The following is a 16,428-nucleotide window of genomic DNA, read 5'->3' on the forward strand; positions in this document are numbered from 1 at the left end:
GAATTGTCAGGCAGTGTTTTATGGGGATAGGATGTCTCTAGTATTTATCTACAATTATTATTTCAATGACATCTTATTTCTATTGTATATAATTTATTCTGTAAAAAGATATGCAACACAGTTTTGTTTTATTACACAGCAATCAGAACTTAACGAGTCCTGTGAGCTGTGCTGACTTCTTAAACGATTTTTTATACTTTGCAACTCCAATGGTTGTCCTTAAACTTTATATGAAATTGTAGTGAATTTGTGCAAATTGTAGAAAAAAGTGCCCGGAACAATATTTTCAGGATATTAAACAAATGTCTTGGACTTGGAATATATGAGAGAGTTTTGTTCAGTTTTCGTTGCTGCAACAGAAATTAATTTTGTGAATTTTTTGTGCACGTTCTTGGCCTATATTATAAGCAAAAGAAATTCTGAAAATAAATATTTACAATTTGCACATTATTTGGATGTCTTGTCTCTACATTTCTTTTCCATTCCAGTCATTTTATTAGCCGCAACGGTTTGTTTTAAAATTGAATATTTATAAATCCAGAACTTCGACGTAATACTTTATAATGTCTAAACAATATAATTTTGCAATATCATCGTGACATGCATGAATGAATGGAAGCGTTAAGTTAAATAAATACGTGAGCGCGACTTCGAACTATGTCTGATTTGATAATGAATTTGATTAATGGGACAAGGGACAAAGTCTCACAAAACTAATACACAAAAAAACGTGTTTACGAATCGTTCACTGCTCTGTTTATTAAATAATTCCAAAATATTTTATGGAAATAACTGATTACAACCAGATGCGGGGTCTTTACGATGATCTCGTGATGGTAAATATATATACATCCAAGATCATCGAAAAGACTCAGCATCTGGTTGTAATCAGTATTCTTCATAAAATATTTCGGAATTATTATTTTCATTACTTTTTTACTTGTTATATTTTTATAATAAAAGTTGTTCTTGAGTATCAACACTGGGATGATTTTAAGTACTCAAAGATCGATCAGGTATATTTTACTTTACAATTTTGTTCTAATTTTTATAAAATTGATTTTTCTTGTAAGTCTGTTGGTATGATCTCTAGGCCGTTCATCCGTATTAAAAATGTCATAAAATGTATACTGATTATTCTCGGAAATCATAATCTTCTCCTTCGAGAGCTTAAGTTTATTAGAAGGTACAGCATTAGAAATATTGGATGCAGCGCTAAGTTGATTAGTGCGAGTTATTATTATGTAATATCAATGTTACTAATAATATTTTTAAGAATCTATATTTATTTCATATCTATTTCAATAATTAATCTGTCCCTATAGTATTATACTTAATATTTTTTTATTTTAGGTATGTACACCATGCGAATGCTGGACGCAGCCCACCAGCAACAGCAGAGCAACGCGACTCAGCAGCAGGGCGCTAGCAGCGGCGTAGTTCTCCAAAACGGCGCCACAGCCATGGTAGGCGTTAGCGGTTCTGGTCACGGGGCATCAGCCTCTGGACACACCGGCGGAACCGACCGCATGGACGCGTCCAGCGACAGCGCCGTCAGCTCAATGGGCTCCGAGCGCGTTCCCTCGCTCAGCGACGGCGAGTGGGGAGAGAACGGCAGCGATTCTGCTCAGGATTATCACCATCACCAGCACCACAGGTATTGATTTATAACTAAATAAATATAATAATAACTGCATTGTTATGAAGTTGAAATTATCAAAATTTGTACTTGAAACAATTCTAATAAGACTATCTATTACTATTTTTTAGCAAATACAGTCCATATGACTACAGCTACAATACTAGCAGTAACAATGGTACCGCCTCGATATCCTCGCGCCAGCCTCCTGTTGCTCAGAAGAAACACCATATGTTTGCCAGAAGATACTTCCAAGAACAAAACAGTCCACCATCCTCTAATGGAAATCATCTCAGATCTCTGGCTCCTCCTTTAGCTCCACATGTGAGCACACCTGTGAAATTTGAATATGAACCAGGGCACTACACTGGGCCTGGTCATATGTTACCAGGGGTTGATGTTATTAATGGTCACAAAACAACAGGTAAATTGACTGAAAATAAATTGTATTACTCTGTTCTTCAACTTTAGATTTAATATATGTTTATTATTTATTAGAATTTATGCCTGAAATGAAGTACTCCTGCACAATGGACTTTGCTCGTCAGCAGAGCATTAGGGCAGCTTACGATCCTATAGCCCATAATCACACCTACCACATGTCACCCCACATGGCAGGTGCTACTCCAAGACCTCAAACGAGGGACAAGAAAGACAAGCAACGGAAGAATGGAGACAGTCCTGAAGAACATTTGACAAGAGATGAGAAAAGAGCAAGAGCCCTGAATGTACCAATTCAAGTTCATGATATCATTAACTTGCCTATGGATGAATTCAATGAGCGTTTAAGCAAACATGATCTCACAGAGTCTCAGCTGTCTTTGATCAGAGACATCAGACGCCGTGGAAAGAATAAGGTAATAATATAATATTAATGTAGTCATAAATTTTTTTCAACATTGTAATAATTATATATTTTGATTAGATTAGATAAATTAATTAATATTGCTTGATGTATTAGGTTGCTGCTCAGAATTGCCGCAAGCGAAAGCTGGATCAAATAGTTTCTTTGGCTGATGAAGTCAAAGATATGAGAGAACGAAAACATCGACTACTCAGAGAAAGAGATCATGTCATTAACGAGAGGCAACGTATTAAGGATAAGTTTGCTCAGTTGTACAGACATGTGTTCCAGGTAAAATAAATAGTGCATTACATATAATAAGTAATTTTATATTTTGAATTATTAAAATATTTCCTGTTTTTACAGAATCTTAGAGACTCTGATGGAAATCCTTATTCCCAGTATCAATACAGTCTTCAGCAAAGTGCTGATGGTTCTGTTGTTCTTGTACCGAGATCCAATAACAGTCTTTTGGATCAAGGTTCAGTCACAAACTCCACAAACGATAGCATGGACCCTACAATTTCTAATAATAATTTGCACAGGCAGACAAAAGAGTAATTTAAAATATTGAAGAATATTTTGTACATAGCTAAAGTGATAAGAAATTATTTTTAAGTAAATATATTTTGCGAATATTTGATACTAGTTTAAATAGTAACAACTGCAAAATTGTTCCTTATATTATTTGTGTTATACACATACATTTGATAATATTTCTTTGATTCATTGCAGAGTTTTTTTTGTGCAACAAATGAATTTTAGTTTCAATTCTACTAGTATATTTTTAATGTGATAACGAATACCAATTTAAAAATAAATTTTGTTAGCACTGAATTAATTCAAATAATCTTGAATTTCATGAAATTTCTAATCCATGTAACACCAAACGCATATTTGTAGAGCATTCCATCAATCGAATGCAGTGTTTGCCAAATTAGTTTGAATTATTTCAATATTTTTTACCAAGTGACGATTTCTTGTTTGTTTTTCTTATAAAAATAATGAAACTATATAGATTTATGAGTCTCACATCTAGTATACTGGCTGGATCTAGTAAGACTAGTATCAGCAAACGTTGCATTCTTTTTTTGAAAATCTCTTTAGAAAAACATAGTAATCATCATTAAAAATAAATGGCACTTTTTATTTTTTTATTATATAATTAATAATTATGGCTATGATGTGGTTAATAATAAGTGATACTTATTAATGATAAATGTATTAACTGTCCATTTGCTAAAGACTAAAAAGGTTTTCATTGGTGATCTTGATAAACTTATTGTGTATATATTTGTGTATTGTTAATAAGTATAGGTATTAAACTTCTAAGTTTGTATAATAATAGATATCATTATTTGGTAAAACTAAGGTGATTTAGATATAGAGAAAAATATTTAAGAAATTATATAAAACATTTTGTACAAAGATTTATTATTGCTTATCTTGCTTGTTTGCTGCTGTAATGTATAATTTTGTATCGATTTGAATCTTAATAACAATTTTATGATTTGCTCATAATGTTTTATATCAATTGGTAATCACTGATTCAGAATTACATTTTGAGCAAATCACTTACAAATCTATTACAACATATAGTTAAATTAAAATTTGTGACAATGTTGAGCTATTTAAAAATGATGATTTATTTTTATGTAATACCTCAATATTTAAATATTTCTATAATAAAATGTATCAAAAAAGAAAAGAAAAATACTATCTCTCAAATTTTGTTAATAAAGTAGCATAAAGTATCAAAAATTATTATAGTAACATGGCGCAATAATTGAATATGTGTGTTTCCTAGTGCAATAATACATAAATGACCGCTTTATGTATTTGGTCCTCTAAAATTTATTATTTTGAATTATCTAGATTGTTATGAATAGATGACCAAACGTAAATGTTTCTTAATACATTAGTTATGTTGTGGAATATTTATTACCTATTTCAATACAAATTATCGCAGGAATGATACAAATGCCTTTAGATATATTTCTTAGATTATATTCGAATCCATAACTACTTCGGTAATAGGTTCTTTACCTAGCATTTAGATTTTTTAAATAAAATTTATAATATATATTTATATTTTAAGCTTGTATATGCAACTAAAATATTGTGTAATACATACATATATAGTAAAGTAATTGTTATTTCATTTTACCTTATTATATTTACCTCAGATAGTTAATAAATAAAGTAGGAATAATATTTATATTGCTTATTTTAGTAATAAATTTAATTTACAAGAATTTGAAACTATGTACTTATCAGGTTCAAGATATATATTTTTGAAATAGATGCAGAATTTAATTAGCTATAATAGAATGAAAATATATACATAATTATAAAAAACAGTCAATTTAGGTTTTATGTTGTGCTCATTCAAGCCTGAATAATCAATTACATTTAAGACTTTGATAAAATGTATACACTACTATATATTACAAACAAATCTATTCCTTTTATCAAATAAAGTTGCTTAGATTTCCGGTTTGAAATTCGCGCTGTTGATTTTGTCAGATTTTGCTACCAACATAATAATCAGGAACCCTGAAGCTAGTTGTGCGACTCGTCCGCTAGAGGGGAGCGTTATACCCTATTTTCGCTAACTTCGAAAAGTGCAAGTTGGTTGATACACAAGTGAAATGTACAAATATAAAATAAATAAAGTAGTGTTATAAATGAAATTATAGTAATTATCATTAATAAACTTAAAGGTTTAAATAAAAGAATAGTGTTTTTATTATATATTCAAGCGATACGTAGTAAATCGCAAGTCCCAAGTGACATGTGAACTATTTGTTGATATTGAATAAGTCAGACATATTTGTTAATGTTTTTATTTTGTTAATAGTTTGGTATATTTCTTATTCTAAGTGAAATGATATAAAACTGTCAAAATCAAATGAAAATGAATGAATAAAATGATTTTAGAAATCAACTAATAGTGTTTTTAAAATATATTCCAGTAATAACCAGTGTAACGAACGCCATAATTTGGAAATGATATTTTTATATAAATTAGACATATTTGCTAAGTAAATGTGGGAAATAATCACAAGAAATTGCAAAATTTGTATAATAATAAAAAAAACATTAGTAACCAATTTGAAATTATAAAATATACTGGTCAAATTTGATATTTGGCATTAATGCTGTCATTGACAAATCAATAATATTACTTGTATATAAATTACAGATATTTTCTTTAAGCAATTGTGTTATTAGTTGTAAAAACTGCAAAATTAGAATAGTAATATAAAAACTTTAGTAAGTAAACTGAAATTACAAAAAAATTCAACAAAAATTGGTGTGATTGAATTTTAGCGACAATTTCAAAATCCCACCTGTGTAGCCTCACCTTAAATAGATAGCGCCCTTTAAGCAGCGCCTCCATACAATATGATAGAAACTATTCCCAAATTTAGTGATCTATATTTAATAGCTATTTATATTTATCTATGACTTTTTAATGTATCATTTATTATACATGTGGTTTGTGAGTGCAATTGAAGACTTTAGGTTATATACTTTTTTCACACAAATTTTACATTTTTATAGTTGAAACAGGTAATTTTTTTTTTAAATTAATAATTTTACTATTTAGTATCGGTTATAAAATATTATAAACCTTGTTTAGATATAAATAAATATCTTATTTTGATTCATATAAGGAGAAACCTTCCTAAAACTAGTAAAGATCATTTTGTAGTTTTATAGAATAATAATATATTCTGTAATACTAGTTGTAAAATGATAACATTGCTATAGGTGCAAGTGGCATTATAGTATGCCTTCAGGCAAGTTGCATAAACTTACCAATATTGATTGGAATTATTTTTTTATTTTTTATTTTATTATTCAAGGACCAAATTCTGTGTTCTTTTCGTACAAAATCATTGTACATCTGAATTCATTCATTTCATAGCTAGTAGTAATTGCTTATTAAATTATTATAAATAATTTATTCTGATTCATATAAGGAGAAACCCTACCAAAGCTATGGAAAATCAGCTTATACTTTCCTAGAATAATAAATTATTCTGTAAGACTGTTTGTAAGATGATAACATTACTAGATGTAAGTGGCATTATAATATTCCTTAAGGCAAGTTGCATAAACTTACCAATATGTATTGGGATTATTTACAGATTAATTATTAACTGTAGTCTTCGGATATCTCTGTTGAATAAAAATATTTAAAAAAATATTTTTTTTAATTTTTATTTTATTGTTGAGGTACCAAATTCTGACTTTTTTTGTACAAAATCATTCTAAATCTGAATTCATTCATACTATAGCTTTCATTCTTGCTTCCACATGGGCCCAGATTAAAATCTTGCTTTGAATTAGGCTATTTCTATTATTTTAAACAAATATATTTTTAAAATTTTTATTTTATTGTTTAAGGACCAAATTCTGGCTTCTTTTCGTACAAAATCTTTCTAAATCTGAATTCATTCATACTATTGCGAGTGGTCATAGCTTTCATTCTTGCTACCACAAGGTTCCAGATTCCAATCCTGCTTTGAATATCTTGATATTTCACTTCAAAATATAGATCATATTATTATATCAAGTAAAAATAGTAATTTTCACTATGAATTTATACTGATTTTAACATTTTTACAATGGAATTCTATTAAAATATACCAGATGGTAATAATTCAATGATGACTTACTATTATGTACTATATTATAATAGTACAATACTACAAGTACTTATGTACTATTTGTACATAAAATTAATGCACTATTAAATTCATGTACTTAATTTATATATGAAAACTGTAAAATCAATTGCATAAAACTGTGATGGGACTAAAACTAGATCAAAAATTGTATAATAAAAGCTGTAAATGATTCGTTAGCTTTTGCTATACAATTTTTGATATAGTTTTAGCCCCTTCATTGTTTTATGCAATTGATTTTACAGATTTTGAAATGAATAAAGTACACAAATTTAATTTTATGTGCAAATAGTACTTAAGTACTTGTAGTATTGTACTATTATACAATATAGTACTTGATAGTAAGTCATCATTGTCTTTTATCATCATCATATCAGTGGTATACTGGTATATGTAATATATTTTTTTATTACTATTTCAATAATTGTTCTGTACAATTATTATGCAATATTTACAATTTCATGTTACTAGTTTTAATAAACTTTTACAGGGCTCCATAAGTTCTTATATCTGCCAACAATAGTGTAAAATTAGCTGGCAGAGAGATTTTCAATCTTATTATCTCCTTCCATTATTAAATTGATAACTAAATCAATTTAGCAACCTTGCATACATAATTGTCTGCTGAATCGAAAGATCATAACTCCATTACCCAACCAACCTAACAATATTTCTTCTGTTTCTCATTTTGCTGATATAATTACATTGAATATTGAAGTTACCTTAATTTGAATTTCCATTGATAAAAGAGCCAACAAATGTTTAATGCACTAAATAATCCCGAAACAAAGTCGGAACAATGGCTATCATTGTTAAGAAGTAATCTTGTACATTCCTTAGGAAACAATACCTTGGGTACAGCACAGGGAGGACAGATATAATAAGACAATGTTCTCTTTATTAGGCTAAATATTTAACAATGCCGAGACGATATATACATTTACCTAAAGGCCTTTCCAGGGGGCCCCCTTATGTGTTCCTTTATTTCTTCATAATTAGCTTCTGTATCGAGTCATGCGTCACATTTGATTAATGTTTGTTCTATATTAAATCTTGTCACAGGAATTATTTACATGGTCTTTGATACAGGCACAGGTAGCATTTTCGCAATGTTGTTCACCACTACCTTTAACTAGACGTGAGAAAAGAATGTGGGCTAGCGATCTTTAGTCCTCGGCTAACCTGGTATCAAGCAGTGTGATACCTGATTTTCACTCGAGATCATAGATCAACACCTTGTACTTTCACCTTTCTTGATGTAAAAGTATTAAATGTGCGACTGAGAGATAAGTTATTAAATTACATTTAAATTATTCACTCATCCCAAAAATTCCAGTTCATAACTTTTATTAACTAGTGTCAATAGTGCCAATAATTTAACTCATATATTATAGTTATATAACTAATGTAGATATCACAGTCAACCCCCAATTCTGCACAATTATGAATGTTTTCCCAGTTATGTTCCCAGTTCTATACATACGAGTATATTCTCCATGGAGTACCTAACGGAATTACGACTGCATTAAATTCTACTGAACTCTGACGTTTCGAACAAGATTAAGAAATAGTAATATTAATATTAACGGATTTTGGATTTTGGGTTGTCCTCTCTAGTTTACATTTACATATAACGATGGTGCTAACAAATAGACTTACATATACGAATAGCCTTGGCCTGGATAATAAAGCTTCAAAGGCATCCCTGGTGAAATTAATTAAATTAAATAAATTTTGATCAATCTTTTACAAGTCTAACATTTGCTTAAATTTTATCATAAAGATTTAAATTTCATTTGATTTGTAAGTAGCATTCTGCCTTAAAGCAAGCTGGTTCAAATATGTGTGAAATTCGACATATTAGATATGCGATTTTGCAACTTTTAGAACAGAATCTCATTATTACAATCATTACTGCATTTTTTTAATTAAATCCTTTTTAATGAGTCTATTATATTTTAGGATGTTCAATTAATTAGACCATGAACACTTAATTAAAGTTTCAACAAAATTATCAAAATTTTTCTGATCTTTACTAAAATCTAATCGACATGATTCCCGTTTGATATTATTCAAACAGTTGACATAAATTTGTCGCTTTTCTGTTAATTTGGAAGAAACGGCTAGACCGATAGTCTTTCAAAACCCTTATAGGTTTCTAGTTCTTATCCAGTCTCTTCGAATGGTTCTTAAAGTTTTTCAAAGATGTCAAAATAAATCATTAAACATTTTGAATGTATCAAAGTATGTTCTAAATTGGTTGATCCAAGAGTATGGTAAACAAAAAAAATAAATAAATTTTGTACTCATTCAGATAAGTACAAAAGCCGCCTCAAAGATCGCCCTAATTCACTTGCCAGAGAACTTTACCAGAGCACTTTCAGGGCCAAGAGGAAGTTTTACATTCTACATCAAATTCTGTCAATCTCATAATGAATCCCAACAGATTTTTAGAGCCTCTTTTTATTCCTAAAGATTTTCTTGTTTTTTTTTTTACAATAATTGAAACATTGATGAGAAAAAAAAACAATTTATCCGTTTTTAGGAGATAACGTACAAACATATAAACATATAAATACCTACTTTTTCCAAATTAGTCTTAAACGATTCAGAATCGTTTGAAACGTCGAGAAGGCATACAATTATAAATTAGGATTTTCTGGTTGAAAACATAAACTTTTACCCCGGGATGATGTAGATCTTAACCAATTTTAGATAGAAAGTTTTAATACAAGTTTTATCAAAAATATGTCCGAAACCATGTAAAGTTAATCCTATTTCGGGTGAATAAACAAATTCGATTGTATAAATTTATGAGACCGGAATTTCGTAATAACACGACGTATATAATAATTAAATCACCCGCATGATTGATTCATATTGAAGTATTAAAATTGCGAAGCGGCAATTTAATGGAAAAAATTTCGCGTTTTCGTATCTAAATTGTAGAACAAAGAAGAGCAATTCATGTGAACTTAATATGCATGAGCATTATTCATGAAATATTACGGGATATATTTTCATTAACTTTTACGAGGAATTTAATGTTACAGTGTATAATGTGCAAAGTTTTAAGACGCGTTAAGTAGGAGTGAGCATTTCGTTTAGTTCGCAGTACATAAAGGAAGAATAAATTCCAAAAATATATTGCTAACAAGTTTTGCGCCGGGTAAGCGAATTAAATATTTACAGAGACTAATACAAGCCCCAGATGTTTAGTCCAGGAACATGACTCTGACTCGGGCGAGGGAAATTGATACTCCCTATTCATTTTCATTGCTGAAAACATAATGCTAATACTTCTAGACTACAATTAATTACTAAAGTCAAATGTTAAAAGAACAATTGATAAGAATTTTTAGGTTTTTCGCTATTTGGTAATTTTTCTCGAAGTTTCAAGTCATTCTGAATCGTTTGACTACAAAAGAAAGAAAGGACCACGTCTTTCTCAATAATTGCATTTATCTATATATATGAATGTATGACTGTGTATGTCCTATGTTTTTATAAACCATACAATGAAAATTTGGGAAATTGTTAGGTATATCACCGGACAGGTTTTCGCATATTTTGATTGAAGCCAAGTAGTAGGGGTTGACAGCCCCAATTTTTTTTGTGAGTATATAACCCTTAATATTCACCCTCTTACCAGAAAACCATATTTTCTATGATATTTTGTGAAAAATATAGTAAATACATCATTTTTCACTTTTTGGTACTTGATAAGTGTCATCATTTAGTAAATCTTAATTAAAACAATTTGTTTTAAACAATGAATAGCATTTATTATAATTAGCAAAATTTAAATATCAAACCAAACCTCGAAAAAAAATTCTTTAAAATTTAAAAAATGAAATAGCATTAAACACAGAAACATAAGTGTTATTTAAAAACAAAAACTGAGAAAATAAACATCATGTCAAAAATATTTTCAAATAAAAGTTATGTTTTTGTGGTCATTGTTATTTAATTTTTTTATTTTTAGAACTTATAATAATTTTAATTTTGCTTTTTAAGTTTTTTTGGTTTGGCATGTATGTTATTACATTTTTTTTTTCATTTAAAAATGTATTTATTGTCTAAAACTATTTAGTTTTTAATTTAAATTTGAATTTATTAAATGATGATAATTATTAAGTGTCTTATAACAAAATTAATAATTAATTACTTTTTCAATTCGACGACTTTGCTACCAATTAGTACTAAATAAACAATTTTCTACCTGGTAAGCCTACAAATTACAAAATCAAGTCAAATTTATAAATTATTTTTTTTACTATTTGTTGATTCTAACAACTTCATTTTTCATTTAATCTTTTGTGGCAATTGAACCTGAAAAACTAATTCTTAAAATCTCTGTTATCTAGTAAAGTTTCTTAAAAACTAAGATGTAGGTCATCCTTAATTAAAAATCATTTCTTTGAGCAGTTCTCAGTCTTCATCATCAAAGCTTCGTACAGCTGCTTTAGTATTTAAAAGTGACAGTGTATAAAAAAATATGAACAATTCTAGTTTTAATTAAATTCTGTTTCGGCCTTTTTTTTCTCTTCTTGATATTATTATGGATGAAAATGCGATATTAAACCACAAAGAAAATAATATTTCAACTGGAACGCTCGTCGGTCGGAACGCAGATGAGTTAATAGAACAAAACGAAAAAATAATGAACATGGAAAACGCCTGAAAAAATATATTAGTGTATCATATATCGTGAGATAAATTTAATTTGGAAAAGATGAAGAGGTGTAGGTGGAAATTTTTAATAAAATACACACGCACACACACATATATATATATTGGATTCGCCAATCCTTAGTAATAATAATCATAATAGGTGCAGCCAAACTGCTGCTAAAACTTCTAGTATCCCTATTCCTTTATAAACTCATTATTAACCAAACAACCTTTCCATTTATTTTTATCTTTTCCTCATCGTGTTTTATTATGATTTGAATATTTCTCCATGGCAATTGATATTTGCAGTTTCCTATTTCTCAAATTTCTCGTCGAAATGCGGAACATGAGTTATAGTTTTACCAGAATGTTTATGCTCTTCATAGAGTTGTCTAGGAAACCATCGACACCTAAGAGGTATTCCAGCGTAAGAGAATTTGCATATATCATAGCTGTCTGAATCGTCTCTTGCGATGTGGACGAGTTTCTAAACTTTGGGAAATGATAGGAAATTTATTCTAAAAGTAGTAATAATATGACCCAGAAGTGGGATGAATCGAAATAATAAATAAATTAAAAGTTTTTATTGATCAGAATGTGGTTTCTATTGTTCAGTTGCTAAATCTTTCATACTTTGCTTATTAGATTTCTGTGCTGCAGAATAAACTAATTTACTAATTTCGAACATAACAAGAACTTCTTATACAAAGTCACATTCACTTGCTGAAATAATTTCTATCAATTATTGTCATTTTTATTTTTATGGACTTAACACTAATAGATTTATGAGATCATTGGCAAATTTTATAAATCAGCATAATATAAAAAACTCAAAAATATAATGAATTTTTTTGCAATAATGCTTATAATGTTTATTTGCTCCAAAATTCTTCTTTAATTGTATTGTTTCAAATGATCTTAGATGGTTAGAATTTCTAAACATGTACTTCATTAATTTAGAAATATAAAAAGATTCGTCTTAATTGCCTACCAAAAAAGTTTTGGTAGGCAATTACCTGGCAAGGTAGGTAGGCAATTGCCTAGCAAAAAATCCGTATGATCTATTTTAAGTCCAGAAATAAGTAAAATTCATTTGACCCCTCTTTGGTACCATCATTTTGCATCAGTGGACGTAGTTTTAGGTCGACTTTTTTGTGCTTCATAAACAAATGAGCCAAAGTCTTACGTAGATGATCAAGCAAATAAGTGAAACAAGAAAATTCATAATATATATAAGACTTTTGAAGTTTCCAGTACTTTCAATGTAAAATCTTTGTTCTAACAAAATATTCTGTTGCTGTTGAAGATTCGTAACATTATTAGTATTGATTATGGATGTGAAATTTTGCATTATTTAGTCATTTTATTTATTTGGTTTTTGTGTGATGAGCAGTTTTAGCAACACCATATGCAAACCACTTTATAATTGATTTGGTCAAATTAGTTACCTCCACAAGTTTCATTGTTGCCTTTATAAATCTTCTTCACCTTGCGTGTATTACTTGGATTTTTTTGAGCTTTATAAATAATTTATTAATTGTCCTATATAGGTAGATAATCAAACAAATAAAAAAATATATTTCTATTTTATAATTTTAATCTGTCCTTTCTTCTTCCAGATCAAGAAGCTCTGTTTATCTGGAGGCGAGCCGAGCAAGAAGAACATCGGCATCGTCTTAGGTTCGCCATTGGCGCATTGAATTCATTTGCATGGATCGTGTGCAATATCTCCCACTGGTTCTGGATTTAACACAGAAATTTGTACCTGCATGCAAATTTACGATATTCACTCGGATTGCTGAATAATGTAAGTGAGACATGTTTTTATTACTATTTTGCATGGTTGTTAAAAGAGGTATATTAGAAAATTGAACAATTATTTGATTTAGAGATTAAACTGACGTCTTCAACTGACTTCATTACGCATGACTTCAAATAATTGTATATAGTTAAACTGTTAAATATCCGCGAAAGGTCGTCCTCTAAGTATTCGATTGCTGTGAACCTTCAGCAGGTCTGGTTGACCAATTTTGGTTTTATGCCATAAACTGTAGTTTTGTGTTTCTTCATCTTCATCTAGATAGATATCAAGAAATTCTAATATATTAAATATATCACAATATTGACCTTTGATCCTCTTCATCATGATTTTGTCTCCCTCCCCCCTAGAGTTTTTCCAGAGTCTAGACCAAACGCACCTGAGGGATTCGCTCCTAGTACAAGCCTCGTATTTCACTTAATAACGACATCAAGGAAATTAAACATGGTCCAGTCTCGGCCTAAAACGCAGAACTGAGGCCGCACTTGACCAATAACGGCCGAGTGAAATGTCAATAACAGCCGCACTTGAACCGCGGAGAGACACAAGGGCACAGGTCAGAGGGCAGAAGGCACTCGAGAGATATCAGTAATTTGAAATCTCTGGTTTGTACGAAGATAATTGTAATACAATATAGGCCTGGGAAAGTAATATAAAGTTAAAAGATCAAGCCAATTATCTTCTAGACATAGAAATGAAATTTGGTGATTTTAGACAAATTTCCTCATATTTGCAATCGATTTTAGACTTTACTTGAACGTACTTTTCTACATTCACGCCAGAACTATTCACGCCATCATTTTTAACTTAAGAGAAAATAGTGATGACAAACGGCAGTTGCAAAGTGTAGTACTCGGTTTTTAGACGAAGAAGCCCCTAAGTAAATATTTTTTATTTGCCAAGGAACTTTTAGCAAAGTATTATAACGATATAAATTTAATCTGCGTAATTTAGTAAAGATCAATATTGATGTGTGATAATAATTTTAGATTTTAATAGTCTTATAAATCTCTTATAAACTAGGTTTTGCCCTTGAATAAAACATGCTTGATATTTTTAAAATGCGGTTTGTTTCTAAATATAGAACTCTATTAAGTCTAGACGACGTCGACGGATGAATATTTGCAAGAGCTTGCAACAGAGAAAAGTAAAATTAGAATATTTGCAAGTATCAAGTAGTGAATATATTTACATAATCAGATTTGAATAGAATTCGCGCATATAGACGACAAATTCACTTCAACGGGATTCAATATCTGATTTATAATTCAGTGCCAAGAAAAATAAGGATTTGTTATTTTCCACTTGTTTACTTTTACATAGGGGTTTTTCATTTGTATTTATTACCATCCATCAATATAATATTTATCTATCAAATTCTTCCGGAAGAGATATTGATCCTTTAATATTATGAAGTTAAAGGGAAGCAATAACTTGTTTCTGGTTCTATTGGTGACTTGGAATAAGAGAAGAAACAAATGAATCCGTACCAGAGACATACTGATTACAAAGAATTAGTGAGGATTAAAGACAAACTTCCAATATAGAACGTACTGTCGAACGCACTCGTAGAAAATACACGCATGCTGAAAAGGATACTGAAATTGCTCGCAAGGATTTGCCAGTGTATTAACGCGACTAATGAGGTTCAATGAATTGCTTCCATCTGATTCAATATAGATATAGTGAAAGATTTATTTCTTTACCCTTCGTTATCATCCAATTAACCCAAATTAAGCATCAAAATATATGTAACTTCTCGATAAACTAATCAACTCCAATCCTTATATAAGGTCCTTATATATATTATCGAGCTTCATCAAATTACTTTTAAAATTTTGAGATTAGAACAGAAGATACAGTGGATGAAAGGTCAAATTTTGACTTGCTTAGATCTTTTTCCAATTTTAGTGTCCCCCAGAAAAAATTGGAGGAAACATAAATTTAGCAATCGGATTGTTATCTAATTCAACTAATTCTAAGTGAATATTCACCTTCGTCAGAAGAATCTTCATAATTCTCACATCATACTGTTTCGAACTGATGTTTAAATAATTCCACCTACCTTTCTAAAGTCGAATTGCTGACTATGAGAATTTCCAGAAGTGATCCAATATATGATTGCCTTTGTGTGAGCTTTTTTAAAAATATTTCCCTGAATCGATTGCAGAAAATTTCACACTTCACAGTTTATCTGCAACGGATATGCAAGCGGCTCTCTATATTTTCTCTACATTTCCATTGTTTATGAGATATATATATATATATATATATATATATATATTTATATATATATATATATATTTATATGGTGGTCCCTGAATCGCATGAACAGTTCAGTTCCGCATTTATTTGTGCTCCTTTCCTATGTAGTCATAAACATCAATTCAAGCGAACAACTTCGGACCTGCGAATTTTTATCGATGCATTTATATACTTCTCGAGAAATAGATGGATGGTGGACAAATGGTATGGGAAATGTCTGTAACAGGGATAGCCAAGCTTAGCTATAATAAGAAAAACATAGGAAGTCAAAGTAAAGTATGAATTTTTTTCCATAAAAAGTACTTCCCACGTCAAATATATTTACAAATGATTCGTGAACCCAGTAACATGATGCAATAAGATTTATTTACCTTTATTATTTGTTGTGACACCAGCTTTGCGAGTATGAAATAGCTTTTGCCGTGAATCAAGAGTGTGTTCGTGTAAATATACTTATCGCTCGGACCCACTCCCGTGAGTCTAGGTAATA

At 29.7% G+C, this 16,428-nt stretch overlaps 1 protein-coding gene and 1 long non-coding RNA gene across 6 annotated transcripts in view; both read left to right on the top strand.

Moving 5' to 3' along the window:
• LOC113371609 (segmentation protein cap'n'collar-like) overlaps positions 1-3,070 on the top strand; it is a 90,144-nt gene extending 87,074 nt beyond the window's left edge. For all 5 annotated transcript variants that reach the window (XM_026612251.1, XM_026612249.1, XM_026612250.1 and 2 more), the window contains 5 exons: positions 1,354-1,657; positions 1,771-2,063; positions 2,138-2,496; positions 2,601-2,774; positions 2,850-3,070. In XM_026612251.1, the coding sequence (XP_026468036.1) occupies positions 1,354-1,657; positions 1,771-2,063; positions 2,138-2,496; positions 2,601-2,774; positions 2,850-3,044 (1,325 nt within the window). In that variant the 3' untranslated portion in view covers positions 3,045-3,070. The remainder of the gene's footprint in view (positions 1-1,353; positions 1,658-1,770; positions 2,064-2,137; positions 2,497-2,600; positions 2,775-2,849) is intronic.
• Positions 3,071-5,929: 2,859 nt separating this feature from the next.
• Positions 5,930-14,462, top strand: LOC113370741. Its single transcript, XR_003366616.1, has 3 exons — positions 5,930-6,059; positions 13,474-13,661; positions 14,024-14,462. It is a non-coding gene; the product is annotated as an uncharacterized LOC113370741 (long non-coding RNA).
• The last annotated feature ends 1,966 nt before the right edge of the window (positions 14,463-16,428 follow it).

This window comes from Ctenocephalides felis, unplaced genomic scaffold (assembly GCF_003426905.1).
Source record: "Ctenocephalides felis isolate EL2017-DRISC unplaced genomic scaffold, ASM342690v1 CF-g0.4_SCAFFOLD_01492, whole genome shotgun sequence".
In the NCBI taxonomy this organism is placed as follows: Eukaryota; Metazoa; Arthropoda; class Insecta; order Siphonaptera; family Pulicidae; genus Ctenocephalides; species Ctenocephalides felis.